At 43.8% G+C, this 20,800-nt stretch overlaps 1 protein-coding gene and 1 pseudogene across 4 annotated transcripts in view; one reads left to right on the forward strand and one right to left on the reverse strand.

The window, feature by feature from the left end:
* Positions 1–7,097: 7,097 nt before the first annotated feature.
* LOC118942011 (transmembrane protein 130-like) lies at positions 7,098–12,313 on the reverse strand (annotated as a pseudogene).
* Positions 12,314–16,410: 4,097 nt separating this feature from the next.
* The window catches only part of LOC149974522 (BAR/IMD domain-containing adapter protein 2-like 1), a 48,197-nt gene continuing 43,807 nt past the window's right edge, over positions 16,411–20,800 (forward strand). For 2 of the 4 annotated variants that reach the window (XM_090212778.1, XM_090212780.1), the window contains exons 1-3: positions 16,471–16,820; positions 18,000–18,075; positions 18,467–18,553. In XM_090212778.1, coding sequence (XP_090068904.1) covers positions 16,758–16,820; positions 18,000–18,075; positions 18,467–18,553 — 226 coding nt within the window. In that variant the 5' untranslated portion in view covers positions 16,471–16,757. Of the gene's footprint in view, positions 16,821–17,999; positions 18,076–18,466; positions 18,554–20,800 lie in introns of all 4 variants that reach the window. The other 2 variants (XM_090212779.1, XM_090212777.1) reach the window with 2 other exon arrangements.

The raw sequence follows: 20,800 nt of genomic DNA on the forward strand, positions 1-20,800 counted from the left end.
GTTCTCAATCAGAGGAAGCTGTTTATCGTTGTCCCTGATTGAGAACCATATTTAGGTAGCCTGGGTTTCAATGTTGGTGTGTGAGTGTTTGTCACCATGCGAGTGTTTGTTGCCACATGGTACTGGTTCGGCTATTTCACGTTTGTATTTCATAGTGGTCAGTGCGTTTCTTATTAAAATTGTCATGAACACTTACCATGCTGCATCTTGGTACGATCCTTACTTCTCTTCAGACTAAGAGGAAATCTGCTGTTACAGAAACACCCACCAACAGAGGACCAAGCGGTGTGGTAATGGGCAGCAGCAACAGCGGCCGAAGACACAGGACTCATGGACTTGGGAGGAAATTCTAGATGGGAGAGGACTCTGGGCACAGCCAGGGGAATATCGCCACCCCAGAGCTGGAGGCAGCGAAGGCAGAGAGGCGCTGGTATGAGGCTGCGCGGTTGGAAGCCCGAGAGTCAGCCCGGTGTGGTGGGGGGGGTACACAGTGAGTGTGGTGACGCCAGGTAGGAGACCTGTGCCAACTCCCCGTGCTTACCGGAGAGGGATCGGGCAGGCACCGTGTTATGCTGTGCTGCACACGGTGTCCCCGGTGCGGGTGCATAGCCCGGTGCGGTACATTCCAGCTCCTCATTGGCCGGGCTAGAGTGGGCATCGAGCCAGGTGCCATGAAGCTGGCTCTATGCATCTGGTCTCCAGTGTGTCTCCTTGGGCCGGCGTACATGGCACCAGCCTTACGCATGGTGTCCCCGGTTCGCCAGCCCAGTGTGGGCTATTCCACCTCGCCGCACTGGCTTGGCTACCGGGAGCATGCAACCAGGTAAGGTTGGGCAGGCTTGGTGCTCAAGAGCTCCAGTGCGCCTGCATGGTCCGGTCTATCCAGTGCCACCTCCACGTGGCAGCCCCCCGCACCAGGCTGTCTCTCCGTCTTCTGCCTACAGGTGTGTCCTGAGCTGCCGGGGTCTCCCGTGTGTCCTGAGCTGCCGGGGTCTCCCGTGTGTCCTGAGCTGCCGGGGTCTCCCGTGTGTCCTGAGCTGCCGGGGTCTCCCGTGTGTCCTGAGCTGCCGTAGCCGCCCTTCACTCCGACGCAGCCGGAGTCTCCCACCTGTCCGGCGCTGCCGGAGTCTACCGTCAGCCCGGTGTGGTGGGGGGGGTACACAGTGAGTGTGGTGACGCCAGGTAGGAGACCTGTGCCAACTCCCCGTGCTTACCGGAGAGGGATCGGGCAGGCACCGTGTTATGCTGTGCTGCACACGGTGTCCCCGGTGCGGGTGCATAGCCCGGTGCGGTACATTCCAGCTCCTCATTGGCCGGGCTAGAGTGGGCATCGAGCCAGGTGCCATGAAGCTGGCTCTATGCATCTGGTCTCCAGTGTGTCTCCTTGGGCCGGCGTACATGGCACCAGCCTTACGCATGGTGTCCCCGGTTCGCCAGCCCAGTGTGGGCTATTCCACCTCGCCGCACTGGCTTGGCTACCGGGAGCATGCAACCAGGTAAGGTTGGGCAGGCTTGGTGCTCAAGAGCTCCAGTGCGCCTGCATGGTCCGGTCTATCCAGTGCCACCTCCACGTGGCAGCCCCCCGCACCAGGCTGTCTCTCCGTCTTCTGCCTACAGGTGTGTCCTGAGCTGCCGGGGTCTCCCGTGTGTCCTGAGCTGCCGGGGTCTCCCGTGTGTCCTGAGCTGCCGGGGTCTCCCGTGTGTCCTGAGCTGCCGGGGTCTCCCGTGTGTCCTGAGCTGCCGGGGTCTCCCGTGTGTCCTGAGCTGCCGGGTCTCCCGTGTGTCCTGAGCTGCCGTAGCCGCCCTTCACTCCGACGCAGCCGGAGTCTACCGTCCATTCGTAACCTGTGGCGTGAGTCCCCAGTCCAAGATCGGCGGCGAAGGTCACCGCTCTAAAGAGGCCACGAGGCGGACGAAGAGGCGCACTAGAACTATGGCAAGTGGGGTCCAGAACCGCCACCGCGGACAGACGCCCACCCAGACCCTCCCCTATAGGTTCAGGTTTTGCGGCCGGAGTCCGCACCTTTGGGGGGGGTTGCTGTCACGTTCTGACCTTTATTTCCTTTGTGTCTTTATTTAGTATGGTCAAGGTGTGAGTTGGGGTGGGCAGTCTCTTTGTGTTTCTGTTTTTTTTTTCTATTTCTGTGTTTGACCTGATTATGGTTCTCAATCAGAGGCAGCTGTTTATCGTTGTCCCTGATTGAGAACCATATTTAGGTAGCCTGGGTTTCACTGTTGGTTTGTGAGTTTGTTTCCGTGTGAGTTTGTCGCCACACGGGACTGTTTCGGTTTGGTTATTTCACGCATTTGTTTATTGTTTTTGTATTTCATAGTGTCCAGTGCTTTTCTTATTAAAATCGTCATGAACACTTACCACGCAGCATCTTGGTCCGATCCTTACTCCTCTTCAGACGAAGAGGAGGAAATCTGCCGTTACAACTATGTATATACAGTACCAGTCAAAAGTTTGGACACCTACACATTCAAGGGTTTGTCTTTATTTTGACCATTTTTACATTGTATAATGGTAAAGACATCACAACTATGAACTGACATATATGGAATCATGTAGTAAGCAAAAAAGTGTTAATCATTATTTTATATTCAAAATTCTTCAAAGTAGCCACCCTTTGAAGACAGCTTTGCACACTTGGCATTCTCTCAACCAGCTTCTTGAGGTAGTCACCTGGAATGCATTTCAATTAACAGGTGTGCCTTGTTAATTTGTGGAATTTCTTTCCTTAATGCGTTTGAGCCAATCAGTTCTTGTGACAAGGTACGGGTGGTATAGAAAAGAGCCCTATTTGGTAAAGACCAAGTCCATATGTCAAGAACAGCTCAAATAAGCAAAGAGAAACGACAGTCCATTTAAGACATGAAGGTCAGTCAATACAGAACATTCTAAGAACATTGAAAGTTTCTAAGTGCAGTTGCAAAAGCCATTCAAGCGCTAAGATGACGCTGACTCTCATGACAGGAAAGGAAGACCCAGAGTTACCACTGCTGCAGAGGATAAGTTCATTAGAGTTACCAGCCTCAGAAATTGCAGCCCAAATAAATGCTTTGAAGTTCAAGTAACAGACATCTCAACATCAACTGTTCAGAGGAGACTGTGTGAATCAGGCCTTCATGGTTGAATTGCTGCAAAGAAGCCACTACTAAAGGACACCAATAATGAAACTTGCTTGGGTCAAAAAACACAAGCAATGGCCATATTAGACCGGTGGAATTCTGTCCTTTGGTCTGAGTCCAAATGTGAGATTTTTGTTCCAACTGCCAAGTCTTTGTGAGACGCAGAGTAGGTGAACGGATGATCACTGCATGTGTGGTTACTAGCGTGAAGCATGGAGGAGTAGGTGTGGGGATGCTTTGCTGGAGACACTGCCTGTGATTTATTTTGAATTCAAGGCACACTTAACCAGCATGGCTACCACAGCATTCTGCAGCGATCCGCCATCCCATCTGGTTTGCTCTGAGTGGGACTACCATTTGTTTTTCAACAGGACAATTACCCAACACACCTCCAGGCTGTGTAAGGGTCATTTGAGCAAAAAGAGTGGAGTGCTGCATCAGATGCCCTGACCTCCGCAATCACCCAACCTCAACCCAATTGAGATGGTTTGGGATGAGTTGGACTGCAGAGTGAAGGAAAAGCAGTCAACAAGTGGGAACTCCTTCAACACTGTTGGAAAAGCATTCCAGGTGAAGCTGGTTGAGAGAATGCCAAGAGTGTGCAAAGGGTGGCTACTTTGAAGGATCTCAAATATAAAATATATTTAGATTTTTTAAAAACACTTTTTTGGTTACTACGTTATTCCAAATGTGTTATTTCATAGTTTAAATGTCTTTATCATTCTACAATGTAGAAAATAGTAAACATAAAGAAAAACCCTTGAATGAGTAGGTGTGTCTAAACTTTTGACTGGTACTGTATATAATTGGATAAGTCTCCACCCCCCTGAGTTAATACATGGTGGAAGCACATTTGGCAGCCATTACAGATGTGAATCATTTGGAATAAGATTCTACCTTTTAACTCTTAGGGCAACATATTTTCACTGAAGTAAAAATATGACAGGAGCAAAGCTCAGGTAAAACGTTAGTGGAAAACCCACATCAGTCTTCTGAAAACCTAACCCTGGGATAGGGTTTTATTTTTCTGCTGGACAATTACACACGTTTATGCAAAAGACACACCAGAATGGATTTCCAAGAGGTGTTGAGTGTTCCTTAATGGTCTAGTCTCAGTCCTGACTTATACTGAACAAAAATATAAATGCATCATGTAAAGTGTTGGTCCCATGTTTCATGAGCTGAAATAAAAGATCCCAGAAATGTTCCATACAAAAAGCTTATTTCTCTCAAATTTTATACACAAATGTGTTTACATCCCTGTTAGTTAGCATTTCTCCTTTGCCAAGATAATCCATCCACCTGACAGCTGTGGCATATCAATAAGCTGATTAAACAGCATGATCATTATACAGGTGCACCTTGTGCTCGGGACAATTAAAGGCTACTCTAAAATGTGCAGTTTTGTCACACAACACAATGCCACAGATGTCTCAAGTTTTGAGGGAGTGTGCAATTGGCATGCTGACTGCAGGAATGTCTCCCTGAGCAGTTGACAGAGAATGTTATATTTATTTCTCTACCATAAGCCGCCTCCAATGTTGCTTTAGAGAATTTGGCAGTACATCAAACCGGCCTCACAACCGCAGATCTTGTGTAACCACTCCAGCCCAGGACCTCCACATCCGGCTTCTTCACCTGCGGGATTGTCTGAGACCAGTCACCCGGACAGCTGATTCAACTGAGTAGTATTTCAGTGTGTAATAAAGACCTTTTGTGGGGAAAAACTCATTCTGATTGGCTGGGTCTGACTGCCCAATGGCTGCGCCCCTCACCAGTCATGTGAAATCCATAGATTAGGGCCTAATGAATTTATCTCAATTGACTGATTTCTTTATAGGAACTGTAACTCAGTAATATTATTGAAATTGATGCATGTTGCATTTATATTTTTGTTCCGTATACTTGTACATCAGTGAAATAATATATAGTTCAAGGTTACTTTACATGTATATTAATCTCAAACCATAAATTTTTAGCAAACTATTAGCATTGGACTTGTATCAAACCAGCAGAAGACTGGTTGCGGTATGAGTAGGCGTCAGCTCTGGTACTATGCTGCAACAGAAGGGTTTGGACCTTTCCTTTCTCTGCCCTGGACACATACAGATCAGTACTGATATCAGGGATGTCCTGATGGGGCTGCAGTTCCACTTTAATGCTGGAGTAAGTGGCGTTACTGTACCCAGACATCTGTAACATAATACAATAAACAAACAAATGTAAACATTTACACTGACACTTTTTTTGGTGTTTGTAGGGCTACAGTGTCTCAACATTTCCTAGCAAATTTATACAGAACAAGAACAAATACACTGAGCAAATCACCATCGGACAACTAAGTCACTACCGGTCGAGTCCGAGTCCATGTCCGAGTCACCACTGGTCGAGTCCGAGTCAGCACTGGTCGAGTCCGAGTCCATGTCCGAGTCACCACTGGTCAAGTCCGAGTCACCACTGGTCAAGTCCGAGTCACCACTGGTCAAGTCCGAGTCACCACTGGTCAAGTCCGAGACCATGTCCGAGTCACCACTGGTCAAGTCCGAGTCACCACTGGTCGAGTCCGAGTCACCACTGCTCGAGTCCGAGTCCATGTCCAAGTCACCACTGGTCGAGTCCGAGTCAGCACTGGTCGAGTCCGAGTCACCACTGGTCGAGTCCGAGTCCATGTCCGAGTCACCACTGGTCAAGTCCGAGTCACCACTGGTCGAGTCCGAGTCACCACTGGTCAAGTCCGAGTCCATGTCCGAGTCACCACTGGTCAAGCCCGAGTCACCACTGGTCAAGTCCGAGTCACCACTGGTCGAGTCCGAGTCACCACTGGTCGAGTCCGAGTCAAGTCTGAATCTTGTACTAGAGTACCATAACATTGTTTGACAGTGCTTTCTACAGCCACGGCCATTATTTGAAGTTGATCGTTAGTCAATTTGTTAGGTATAGAACACCTCCTTGTGGACACGTTGTAGAATAGCCTCATATCTTTGGGAGGAGTATTGAAACAGGGCCTAACATTCTACCTGTGAATTGTTGTTGTTTCCTTTCTTAGGGTGACTGGCTATAACAGTGATGAAGGTGAGGATTGCTAACATGATCCTAGCACACGGCAGGATGAAGAGCAGGTTATTGGAGGCTATTAGGAGACGGAGAGAACTGTTTTTACCATAGTTCAAGGTAGGGAAAACTCTTCACATACTTTAATGCTACAGTATTACATGATGCAGTTAGACAAGCTTGAATACTGGTGAGAAGTTGTGCAAGCAAAATTAATTTCCTATTTACAATTCAACTCACCAGTTTCTGCATACATGATTATTCAAGCACCACAGCATGTCTCCTCTTGACATACTTTGTACACCACTGAATCATGTTCCTATTTACAATAGCCATCATTCATCATTATTTTAGTCTTCTGGTATTTGTATATGCATTAGAATTAGGTCACAAGCTTCCTGAAACTCCTCAGTTCACCACAGGAGACATGAACAGTATGGGTTGTGGGTCCATGAGTTAAATTACTCTTCTCCAGAACTCCCTAGTGAATTCCTCAACCCTGGCCACTGTCCCATTGTCGTCTTTTAATTTCTCTGAAAAACACTATCACTCGGTTCAGTTTAAAGGGATACTTTGGGATTTTGGCAATGAGGCCCTTCCACACTTCCAGTCATTGCACTAATATAATTTAGCAATTGCGCTAACACTAGTTAGCAACTTTCTTCAAACTGCATGCAGAGACATAAAAAGTATTACTACAAGTTCATCTGACTCCGGGGAAGTGGATAGAGGGCCTCATTGCCAAAACCCCATAGTATCCCTTTAAGATTACAAGGAGAACCATAAAATCTAAAGAGGTAAATTCGGATCAAAACCTCTTGACACTATACTAATAGATGGATCATTTGTACTATATCAAACTAGTCTATACTGTATTCATAGTGAGAGGAGAGAGTGTGTACTGTAGCTTCAGCCTAGGAGGTCTGTAGTTTGCTGATGTCATTGCAGGCACTGATGTCAAGACAGTGGACTCCTAAAGCCGTGAAGGTGTGGTTCAGTCAGAGAGAGAGAGAGAGAGAGAGAGAGAGAGAGAGCGAGAGAGAGAGAGAGAGAGAGAGAGAGAGAGAGAGAGAGAGAGAGAGAGAGAGAGAGAGAGAGAGAGAGAGAGAGAGAGAGAGAGAGAGAGAGAGAGAGAGCGCTAATGGGAATGAATATAGCACACCCACATTGGAGGACTGGGAAGCAAAGAGAGGAAGAGAGAATAAATTAGTTGATTCTTTGATGTGTTATGCATGTTTATGGTGCTGTATGGGTGTTAATTCTACTGAGAAATTGTATCCACCTTCCATCGACATGAATAGCCAGACGGTTGTTTCTGGAAACCTGGAAACTCAAAGGGCCTTTCGACTTAATATTTCTGATGGGGTCGGGAAAATAGCAGAGATATGCAATACAATTTCAAACGAAATCATTCTTAACAAAAATTATGTGTATTCTGCCAACCTACCCAACACTGTAATGTCCATGGTGTAAACCCCAGTTAGTGGAGTACAGCTTTTGTTCACTTGGGCCCCCACTCTCAGCCGCAGAGTGTAGTTTCCAGAGGACAAGTATTTATGGTGCACATACAGCACCTCCCTTACAAAACCAGAATAAAACAACCACATGCTATTTAAATATATAGCCTAACCTGTGAAAAGGAATACAACAAAACATATATTCGATGATTAACAGGCAGACATACCCGTTGCCAAAGTCCCAGGTATAGTTGAATTTGGTGGTGCGTAAAGTGTTCCTTGGATCGAACAGTTCGAACTTTGTCTCGGTTGGAACCTTCGAGGCCAGCTCCCTGTCCCGCACGTAAGTCGCATTCCCTCTGAATGAAGCTGAGCTTCCCCGAAACATTTTCTGAAGGGAAAAAGTAACAAAAACATGAGTTTACTATAAATTGTTTAAAAAATATATATTATATTGAAATAATATTATGCGCGTAAAATCAACCTACTCAGATGGATCAAACCGTCTGTTGTGAGCCCCAAAATCCGGGGGCTCAGAATCAGGGCAGGTGACACGAAGACCACCACAATTATATTTCTGAAAACATAAACCAGAATTATATAAAAGTATATATTAAACTTGATATTTAATACAATTCTACTTATTTACTCGAATATTACGCAAGCAACTCACATTTACCGATACATTTGCGCTTGTCCACTCACAGATGAGGCAAATGGTATAGGCTACTCCAGAACAAAGAAATGTGAACACTTCAAAAGAACAACCTATAATATATTCCTTAACTGTCTTGTTAGCTGCTGCCAAAAAGTTGTTCATAGCCTTAAAATTTCCCAAATTCCTGTAAAAGCCTGAAATAATTCCCATGCGTTTCAACCATGTGCTTCTAGGAACACAAGGAGCTGTGTTGTGTGAGTCGCTGTCCATGGTATTAAGGAATTGGTTTATGGCCCACAACAAACATCTGCTGGACACTTCTTAGGAATGACCAACGTTATTTATTAGTTATGAAGTCACCCATGTTCTGTCTAGGGGAGTATATCATTGAATTTATTGGCTATACCTTTGTTCGATGTAAGCTATATTTGTCCTGCTGTTGAAAAAAGGATGTTATGCTGCTTGCATCTCAAATCAAATGTATTTTATAAAGCCTTTTTATATCGGCAGCTGTCACAAAGTGCTTTACAGATACCCAGCCTATATCCCTAAAAAGCAATCAACGCAGAATTAGAAGCACAAATTAGAAATGTGTGAATAAATGTGAATTTTGATTGATCGCATCTCAGTCATGAGCTCCAGTATTAAATATGGCCACACGATGGAGACATACACAGAGAATTGCGATGGAGCCCTCACCTTGCAAGCAAAACACTTGTTAGAGTGAATTTGCTGCAAATCTACATATTTTGCCATGGGGAGTAAAGAAAATGTTGCCGTTTTAAAGCAAGTTTGCTGCAATTATCCTAATTTTGCCATAAGGTGGAGAGAAATGTTTGCAGATTAATATGAATGACGAACACAAATATTTGCTGACATATTCAATCTCTCCGTATCCCAGTCTGTTGTCCCCACTTGCTTCAAGCTGTTCACCATTGTTCCTGTACCCAAGAAAGCGAAGGTAACTGAACTAAATGACCATCACCCCTTAGCACTCACTTATGTCATCATTAAGTGCTTTGAGAGGCTAGTTTAGGAACATATCACCTCCACCTTACCCAAAAACCTAGACCCACTATAATTCGCAAACCGCCCCAACAGATCCACGGACGACGTAATTGCCAAAGCACTGCACACTGCCCTATCCCACCTGGACAAGAGAAATACCTATGTAAGAATGCTGTTCATTGACTACAGCTCAGCCTTCAACACCATAGTACCCTCCAAGCTCATCAATAAGCTCAGGGCCCTGGGTCTGAACCCCTCCCTGTGCAACTGGGTCCTGGACTTCCTGAGAGGCCGCCCCCAGTGGTGAAGGTAGGCAACAACACCTCCACCACGCTGATCCTCAACTCTGGGGAACGTTAGGGGTATGTGCTCAGCCCCCTCCTGTACTCACTGTTCACCCATGACTGCGTGGCCACACACGCCTCCAACTCAATCATTACGTTTGCTGACAACACAACAGTGGTAGGCCTGATTACCAACAATGACGAGACAGCCTCCAGGGAGGAGGTGACGGCCGTGGCGGAGTGGTGCCAGGAAAATAACCTCTACCTCAATGTCAACAAAACGAAGGAGCTGATAGTGGACTACATGAGACAGCAGAGAGAGCATGCCCCTCCCCTATCCACATTGACAGGGCCAAAGGGGAGAGGGTCTAAAGCTTCAAGTTCCTCGGCGTACATTCACTGATGACATGAAATGGTCCCACAGACAGTGTGGTGAAGAAGATGCAGCAGCGCCTCTTCAACCTCAGGAGGCTGAAGTAACTTGCCCCTAAGACAGATGCATCATTGAGATCATCCTGTCAGGCTGTATCACCTCCTAGTATGGCAATTGCACCATCCGCAAACACAGGGCTCTCCAGGGGCTGGTGCAGTCAGACCAACATATTATAGGGAGAACACTGCCTGCCTTCCAGGACATTACAGATTTCTCCATCCCCTTCTCCGGCTGTTGTATTGGGCAGTTCAAGGGTTGAGAAATGTCTCAGTCCCTGGAGCAAAAATCTTGTGATACCCAGGAGCACGAGTACAGGACATCAATAAGCTGCTCCAAAACATTTAACCCTGCATCAGGAAATTGAGTATATCATAGTTCATGTGGGATTCAATTAAATTATGAAGGGCAGGCAGAACAGCTGAAGATGGATTTTAAAGAACTGACTGGGTCTTTGCTTGACACCAACAAACGCCCCATAATATCTGGCCTTGTGCCCTCCCTAAACCGTGGCATTGAACATTTCAGCAGGCTTCTAGCCCTCCATAACTGGCTACGTATTGCAGCTCTGTGGGTGTAACATTTATTGACAATTTTGATATCTTCTGGAAACAAATCTTGTTTTATAAGGAGAATGGGATCATCCCAAATCATTTGGGTTCCTGGTTCTTTTCACAGCATTATAAGACTACGCTGAGACAATTACTTATCAATCACCCAAGCCCAGCTAGGTTAATCCATACCATTGTGTTGCTGAGTTGTCATAATGCTTCAGCAAATGTACATTATCCCGTTGGTAGACACAATGTAAGTAACCTAATGTATGTCCATGTAACTGCCCGGAATACCTCTGCTGATCCTACAGCTATTATATGCAGTAATCATGTGCCTTTGAACAAGTGTTATACTGTTAGCACTGTGGCGGTGGGCCTTAGTAGGAAGTCCACTGTGTGCAGCTCAATTTGCACAAACATAAATAACATGAGCATGTCTACTTCTGCTAAGCTTCCCAGTAAAGCAATGAAAACAATCAAGCGTCATAGAAAAGTGCTAAAAATAGCCACATTAACATATGTAGCTTAAGAAACAAGGTTTATGAAATCAATAATTTGCTTGTAACAGATGACATTAATATTCTGGCAAGCTCTGAAACTCACTTAGATAATACCTTTGATGATACAGTGGTAGCAATACATGGTTATAACATCTACAGAAAATGCAGAAATGCCAATTGTGGAGGTGTTGCTGTTTATAGTCAAAACCCTATTCCTGTAAAGTTTAGAGAGGATCTCATGTTAAATACTGTTAAAATAATATGTCTACAGGTTAATCTGCCTCACCAAAAGCCCATTCTTGTGAGAAGCTGCTATAGACCACCAAGTGCTAACAGTCAGTATCTGAAAACATGTGTGAAATGCTTGATAATTTATGTGATATCAACAGAGAGGTATATTTTCTATGTGATTTCAAAATTGGCTGGCTTTCATCAAGCTGCCCACTCAAGAAAATGCTTAAAACAGTGCTTGAAACCTGGGTCAGGTTATCTGCCAACCTACTAGGGTAGTTGAAATTAACACAAAAATGAAATAATAAACATGTATTGATCACATCTTTACAAATGATACAGACATTTGCATTAAAGCAGTATCCAAATCCATTGGATGTAGTGATCACAATATAGTAGCCATATCTAGGAAAACAAAAGTTCCAAAGTCTGGGCATAATATAGTGTATAAGAGTTCATACAATAAGTTTTGTAGTGATTCATATGTTGAAGATGTAAAGCATATTTGCTGGTCTGTGGTGTGTAATCAGGAGCAACCAGATGCTGCACTTGACACATTTATGAAATAGCTTATTCCAGTTACTAATAAGCATGCACCCATTAAGAAAATGACTGTAACTACATCCTGGGGTTCAATCAGTTGAACGGTGTTTCCTCCGACACATTGGTGCGGCTAGCTTCCGGGTTAAGAAGCGCGGTTTGGCGGCTCATGTTTCGGGGGATACATGACTTGACCTTCCCCTCTCCCGAGTTGCAGCGATGAGACGACAAGATCATAATACGGAAATTGGGGAGAAAAAAGTGGGTAAAAATATAAAAAATGAAATAAATAAAATGACTGTAAAAAACAAGGTTTGATGAGGAATTGAAAAATGGAATAGTTGTGTCAAGTCTACTCCCACTCCCCCGCTCGACGTCGCCGGTTGACTAACCACCAGTCCTGGCAAGCCATCTTTACTCACACCTTGCAACACTCATGACGTACATCTGCATCTCATCATCAGTCATACCTGGACTTCATTACTCCCTTGATTACTCACCCTTCATAGAGTACTCTTCTGTCATTAGTCGTCAGGTAGTATTGTTTATGCTTCCATGTCAGACGCTTCTCTTCTTTTGTATCGTTCCATGTTCATTATTATTAAACTCACTAACTGCACTTGTTTCCTGACTCCCTGTGCCTGCTTTACAGATTGAGAGGGATGAGGCAAAAGGACGTGCAAATAAGTCTGGCTGCACAACCGATTGGCAAATGTGCTGCAAATTGAGAAATCATGTGACTAAACTGAATAAAAAGAAGAAGAAACTGTACTATGAAACAAAGATAATTCATATAAAGAGTGATACTAAAAAGCTTTGGAGCACCTTAATTAACTTCTTACGGATAGGCAGGACAGTTGCGTCCCACTTGGGCAAAAAACAGGCACATTTTTAAAAAAATGACATAAAAATCCAACTTTCATTAAATCACACATGTGATTGGGGCAAAAAGGCTAACTCAACTCCAACATTTATTGAATCAGATGGCTCATTCATCACGAAACCCACGGATATTGCCAATTACTTTGATGATTTTTTCATTGGCAAGATTAGCAAACTTAGGCATGACATGCCAGCAACAAATGCTGACACTATACATCCAAGTATAACTGAAATTATGAAAGACAGGCATTGTAATTTTGATTCCCGTAAAGTGAGCGTGGAAGAGATTGTTATTTTTTTGTCTATCAACAATGACAAGCCACCGGGGTCTGACAAGTTGGATGGAAAATTACTGAGGATAGTAGCAGACGATATTGACACTTGTATTTGCCATATCTTCAATCTAAACCTACTAGAAGGTGTGTGCCCTCAGGCCTGGAGGGAAGCAAAAAGTAATTCCGCTATCCAAGAATAGTAAAGCCCCCTTTACTGGCTCAAATAGCCAACCAATCAGCCTGTTACCAACCATTAGTAAACTTTTGGAAAAAATTGTGTTTGACGAGATACAATGCTTTTTTACTGTAAACAAATTGACAACAGACTTTCAGCACATTTGTAGGGAAGGACATTCAACAAGCACGGCACTGACACAAATGACTGATCATTGGCTGAGAGAAATTGATGATAAAAAGATTGTGGGAGCTGTTTTGTTAGACTTCAGTGCGGCTTTTGACATTATCGATCATTGTCTGCTGATGGAAAAAGGTGTTATGGCTTTACACCCCCTGCTAAATTGTGGATAAAGAGTTACTTGTCTAACAAAACACAGAAGGTGTTCTGTAATGGATGCCTCTCCAACATAATCCAGGTAGAATCAGGAATTCCCCAGGGCAGCTGTCTAAGCACCTTAATTGTTTCAATCTTTACTAATGACATGCCACTGGCTTTGAGTAATGATAACTCAACACTATACCCATCAGCTACTACAGTGAGTGAAATAACTGCAACACTTAACAAAGAGCTGCAGTTAGTTTCAGAGTGGGGGGCAAGGAATTAGTTTGTCCTAAATAAAATTAAAATAAACTAAAAGCATTGTATTTGGGACAAATCACTCACTAAACTCTAAACCTCAACTAAATATTGTAATAAATAATGTGGAAATTGAGTAAATTGAGGAGACTAAACTGCTTGGAGTAACCCTGGATTGTAAACTGTCATGGCCAAAACATTTTGATACAACAGTAGCTAAGATTGGGACAAGTCTGTCCATAATAAAATCCTGCTCTGCCTTTTTATCAACACTATCAGCAAGGCAGGTCCTACAGGCCTTAGTTTTGTCGCACCTAGACTAACATTCAGTCGTGTGGTCAGGTGACACAAAGAGGGACCTCGGAAAACTACAATTGGCTCAGAACAGAGCAGCAGGCTGGCTCTTAAATGTACACAGAGAGCTAACATTAATAATATGCATGTACATTTGTCATTGCTCAAAGTGGAGGAGAGATTGACTTCATCACTACTTGTTTTTGTAAGAAGTGTTGACATGCTGAATGCACAGAGGTGTCTGTTTAAACCTCTAGCACACAGCTCTGACACCCATACATACCCCACAAGACATGCCACCAGAGGTGTCTTCACAGTCCCCAAGTCAGGAACAGACTAAGGGAGGCGCACTTTATTCCATAGCAGCAGTAGAATAAGATAAAAAAAACGGATAAGAATAGACCTTATGGAACAGCGGGACTGTGAAGAGACACACACAGGCACAGACACACAAACACATAAGACACTCACTCTACACTCACGTACACATGGATTTTGTATTGTAGATATGTGATAGTAGAGCAGTGGCCTGAGGGCACACACTTAATTTGTTGTGAGAAGTGTTATGGTATGTAATGTAATGTAATATTTAAAAATATGTATGACTGCCTTAATGTTGCTGGACCCCAGAAAGAGTAGCTGCTACATTTGCAGCAGCTAATGGGGATCCTTAATAAATACAAATACAAATCTACTGCATCCGGAGTCACAGAAAGACCTAGGAGATCATCAAGGACCTCAGCCACCAGAGCAATGGCCTTTTCACCCCGCTACCATCTCGAACAGGGGTGGGCAATTCCAGTCCTCTGGGGCCTGATTGGTGTCACAATTTTGCCCCAGCCCGAGCTAACACACCTGACTCCAATAATCACCTAATCACGATCTTCACTTTAGAATGCAATTTGAGTAATCAGCTGTGTTTGCGAGGGAAGTGTGGCACCAATCAGGCCCCCGAAGACTGGAGTTTCCCATCCCTGGTCTAGAAGGAGGAGACCTTACAGGTGCATCAAAGCTGGGACCGAGAGACTGATGAACAGCTTCTATCTCCAGGCCATCAGACTGTTAAACAGTCACCACTAGTCGGCCTCCGCCCAATACCCGGCCCTGAACCTTAGTTACTTTTACTAGCCGGTTACCACCCAGTACTCCTATATCACTACTGCTGAACACACCTTTTCAATTAATATATTATCCATAGTGTCTATACACATCATTATTCACTGAGTGTACAAAACAGTAGGAACATCTGCTCTCTAAATCGACTTCAATCAGTGTATATGAAGGGGAGGAAACAGGTTAAAGAATGATTTTTAAGCCTTGAGACAATTGAGACATGGATTATGTGTGTGCCATTTAGAGGGTGAATGGGCAAGAAAAAAATATTTGGCCATCAAAGCCCTGACCTCAATCCTATAGAAAATTTGTGGGCAGAATTTAAAAAGCGTGCACGAGCAAGGAGACCTACAAACCTGACTCAGTTACACCAGCTCTGTCAGGAGGAATGGGCCAAAATTCACCCAACTTATTGTGGGAAGCTTGTGGAAGGCTACCCGAAACATTTGACCCAATTGAAAGGCAATGCTACCGAATACTAATTGAGTGTATGTATGTAAACTTCTGACTCACTGGGAATGTGATGAAATAAGTAAAAGCTGAAATAAATCATTCTCTCTACTATTATTCTAACATTTCACATTCCTAAAATAAAGTGGTGATCTTAACTGACATAAGACAGGGAATTTTTACTAGGATTAAATGTCAAGAATTGTGAAAAAAACGAGTTAAATGTATTTGGCTAAGGTGTATGTAAACTTCCGACTTCAACTGTATATTCCGGACTCTGACATGGCTTGTTCTGATATTTTGTCATTTCTTTCTTTTACTTTTGTATTGTTTTCGAGGTATTATTACTGCGCTGTAATAATATTTCGCTGCATCTGCAAATCTGTGTATACAACCAATAAACTTTGATTTGATAACAACAGCAATGAACCACAGCATAATTAAGCTGAGAAGATCCCCTATGGAAGAACCACGTGAATTTCACGTGACCACATGTCAAGTGTTCCAAAAACAAGTTTTTACATGATTTCACATGTGAAATTTTACTTGAAATCATGTGATTTTCCAGATGTGAAATCGTGTTTTTTTTCTGTAGGGATGTTTACATGAGACCAATGCCGATGGCCAAATGGGGGAGTTAATTGATTTTAAAATATTGTTTGTTTATTTATTTGGATCCCCATTTGCTTTTGCAAAAGCAGCTAAACCCGGGATGGTTCACCCTGATTTTAAAGTAAGCCTATTGTCATTTAAATGCTTCCGAATGCGATAACAGAACCGCCCCGGGAGAGTGAGCCATAGGGAGTGACTGAGCGCCCAACCCCTGTTGCCAATACCGAGTTGATCCACCTGAAAGCACAGCACCGAAAGTGCTTGACTAAAGCAGTGATGTCACGGATCCTACCTTTTCTGTCTCTCGCCCCTCCGACACACACACGGTGAAGTTTGACAGTCTCCGTTCAGGCAGCGCAGCGGTTGATGCCGGTTTGTTTGGCCTCTGGTGCACAGTTGCGCTTCTGCTCTCAATTGTAAACTACTCCTGGAACAACTAAACAGCCCACCCTTGGATTTGAAAGGAATTATATAGACTTCGACTGATTGGCTTTGGTTTAGTTTTTTTTCTCCATCTTGCAGAGACTGAGAAATGACTGCCAACATGTCTCTGGATCATGACGATGTGAATAAACTGACCGAAAGTACATACAAGGTAAGCAGGCTTTTTTCCCTCGTCATAATAGCTCCCCATTTCTCCACCATGACCTTGGCTACATAATAACAGGGTTTCCATTTGGCCATTGTCCATCGTCGCCTTTGGCAATAGCAGTAGGCTCCAATTAGTTTCAGATTAGGGCTCACAGTTATTATAGGAGATACATATACCCATTCCATAATATGGCCATACATTTGCACAGTGCTTACCATTAGCGCACGTGTAAACTGTGCCCATGATTTGTTGAACGCAAAACGCAGTGAAGTAGCCTACAAAGTACCATTGCCTCTCAACTGAAAGAAAAAAAACAATAGATTTGTAATTTGTCAACTTCAAATTTGACCAATCATCTGTTTCGTATTGTTAGTTCATCAATTCTAAGGCAATATGGTGCACATAAGGCAATATCTCATGCCCCACCTGTCCAATACTCCGCAGGTGAGTGAAGTCGAAAGTGTCAGTTTAATAAATTATACATACAGTTTAGGACCTGCCACAATTTCAGCTGAAGAGAAGAGTGATGATAAACCTGTTTCTCTCTGTTTTCTTTTCCCCCTTTCTCTCTCTCTCTCTCTGGCTGGGTGCAAGCAGGCCTAACACATACCTGGCAGTTCATTGTTCTATTGAGGGTGTGCCTGGGGAATTTAAACAGGGACTCCAGTCCTGAACAGCATTTTATTGTGGGCCATTTGAATAGGACGGGGATTGGGTTTGGTTCACCCTAGCCTGCTGCTGCAAATACTTTGTGTCGGACTTTGTGTCGCACATAGCTGTAAAGTGTGAAGGATCATGTTAATGATTAACACGTTTTATTTCAGCTTGGTGTTATTTATAGAATTAACACAAACATTGAAACCTTTATTTATGATGACATTAAGACAATCATGTATGTGGTTTATGTATTGGCTTATTATTGGTTTCTGTGTATATAATCCACAAGAGAATTGGCCATTGTTAATAAAAAGTAAGTTTTCCCACTGGACATTGGTATAAAAATAGTGTTGTTTAAACAAACAATTTCAAGAATAGTCACACTCAGTCCCTGGCCAAGAATAAACAGGTCTTTGATTGTTCTGTAGTTTGTTTTTCTCGTCTGTGTTCTCCCAGCTGTAGTTCATTCTCTCTCCTCTCTCTCTCTCTCTCTTTGACCCCCCGTCCCCCCTCTCTCGCTTACAGAATGTGATGGAGCAGTTCAACCCAGGTCTGAGGAACCTGGTCAATCTGGGGAAGAACTATGAGAAATCTGTAGCCGGTAAGAACATGTTAATGTTTTCTACCCAGTACAGCCAGAGGAGGATGGGTCTGAGTCTGGTTCCTCTCAAGGTTTCTTCCTTCTAGGGAGTTTTTCCTTGCCATTTGCCACTATGTTGCTGCTTGCTCTTTGGGGATCTAGGCCGGATTACTGTCAAGCATCTTATGACAAATGTTGCTATAAACAAGGGTTATACAGCATGAACAAAATGTGATTTATCATCCCAATATTTGGACATAAGTGAATTAGATGTCTCACATGATACACTAAAAAGGTAACTTTTACACTGTGGTTTCAGACACAGGCATGGCTAGCACAAGGGTCTGAATAGGGTATCATGTAGGTGTTGGTGAGATCCATTCATATGATTATATTGTTTGTCTCCTCACAGCGATGACTCTTGCTGGGAAGGCGTACTTTGACGCTGTGTCAAAGATAGGAGAGACTGCTTCCGTGTCCCCTGTCTCCAGAGAATTAGGTAAGTTCACACACACACACACACACACACACACATACACACACACACACACACACACACACACACACACACACAGAGAGAGAGAGATACACAGAGAGAGAGAGATACACACACAAACACACACACACACACACACAGAGAGAGATACACAGAGAGAGAGAGATACACACACTCACACACTGTAATGAAACTATCATTAGTACTATATACAGGTTGTTATTCCTTCTCTCTGTGGTGACTCACCACCCATTATTGAGGTGACCTATTCTCCCAGGTCTATGTTTTTATGATCCATTAAGTAGCTTCTTATCAGTGGTGTAAAGTAATTAAGCAAAAATAGCTTTAAGTACAACTTCATTTGTTTTTTGGGGGGGTATCTGTACTTTACTTTACAATTGATATGTTTGACAACTTTTACTTTTACTCCACTACTTTCCTAATGAAAATGATATACCTTTTACTCCATACATTTTCCCGGACATCCAAAAGAACTTGTTACATTTCAAATGCTTAGCAGGACAGGAAAATGGTCCAATTCACACACTTATCAAGAGAACACCCCTGGTCATCCCTACTTCATCTGATCTGTCGGACTCACTAAAAACACATGCTTTGTGGCCTCCTGGGTGGCGCAGTGGTTAAGGGCGCTGTACTGCAGCGCCAGCTGTGCCACCAGAGACTCGTGCCCAGGCTGTGTCGTAACCGGCCGCAACCGGGAGGTCCGCGGGGCGACGCACGTTTGGCCGGTAGGGATATACTTGTCTCATCGCGCACCAGCGACTCCTGTGTCGGGCCTGGCGCAGTGTGCGCTAACCAACGTTGTCAGGCGCACGGTGTTTCCTCCGACACATTGGTACGGCTGGCTTCCGGGTTGGATGCGCGCTGTGTTAAGAAGCAGTGCTTCTTCCGTTGTGTATCAGAGGACGCATGACTTTCAACCTTCGTCTCTCCCGAGCCCGTACGGGAGTTGTAGCGATGAGACAAGATAGTAGCTACTAACAATTGGATACCACGAAATTGGGGAGAAAAAGGGGTAAAATGTAAAAAATAAATAAAAACAAAAACACATGCTTTGTTTATAAATTATGTCTGAGTGTTGGAGTGTGCCCCTGGCAATCCGTAAATGAAAAAAATTATTTATAAAAAACGTATTATGTGACTTGTTAAGCAAATTCTTACTCCTGAACTTATGCGAACTAGGCTTCCCATAACAAAGGGGTTGATTACCTATTGACTCAAGACATTTCAGCTTTTCATTTTTAATGAATTAGTTTTAAAAAAAAGAGAGAAAAAAAGGCTAAAAACAGAATTACAACTAAATTCTGTAGTTGACCCTTGGATCCGGGTCGGATCTGATTTGATTGTCACAGGTCTTGGGTATGTGTAATTAGAACTGATTTGCCAGTAAGGACCCGAATGTGACTTCTGCAGTAGAAAGGGAGAGAAAATTGTCTAATTTATACTGCTGCGGCTTTTCATGATAGGCGCGTGTAGCTTGTTGTTTTTGTCGGCTAATCACAAGTCATCAAAACTGCACTAGCCTCTGGATCTGTGTGTGTCATTGCAAGCAAGCGAAAAGATCAATGGAAGATGGAATTAAAAGGATGGAATTGAAAGTGAATTGACAAGGATATGTTTCAACGACCCAGATTGGATGATAAATAACCCAGATTTGGCAGCTAGAAGTTATACTAACTAGTGCGAGTTGGCTTGGTTGCTGCTGTCTCACTCTTCCTCCTCCTCGAGCCACTCATGTCTATATGGAGACCCGACACTGTCTATATGGGGCCTGATCTGATTAGCCTTGGGTCCATTCGGACCGTGTCTCCATGTTAAAACATATATTTATTCGGTAGGGTCTGGGGAGGAAAGCCCTGGGTCCATTTCAGAACCCGTCTAACTTTTTGGACCCAAGAAGACCTCTCGTGTGAATACTTTCTGAAGGCACATTCTAGGTACATTCTATATTCATATTGAACATTCATAACCTGGTAGCAGATCAGTTTGTGCTTCTGGCCAACTTAATCTAACATTCCAAAATGGAACACCAGCGTCCGAAACGTTTTGTATTCGATGTCTGGAGCTGTTCCTACTCTATTTGTATGGTTCCTTCTCTTCTGCTCAGACTGGCCACAGCGAGACTGGCCACAGTCAGCGAGACGGTGTGAATTATCTCACGTGTTACACAGAGTAGGGCAGCAAATACACAGAACAAACAGACTGACAGAGGAGGACTGTAGTCCCACC

Source organism: Oncorhynchus mykiss, chromosome 20, assembly GCF_057628025.1.
Source record: "Oncorhynchus mykiss isolate SJ-2025 chromosome 20, ASM5762802v1, whole genome shotgun sequence".
In the NCBI taxonomy this organism is placed as follows: domain Eukaryota; kingdom Metazoa; phylum Chordata; class Actinopteri; order Salmoniformes; family Salmonidae; genus Oncorhynchus; species Oncorhynchus mykiss.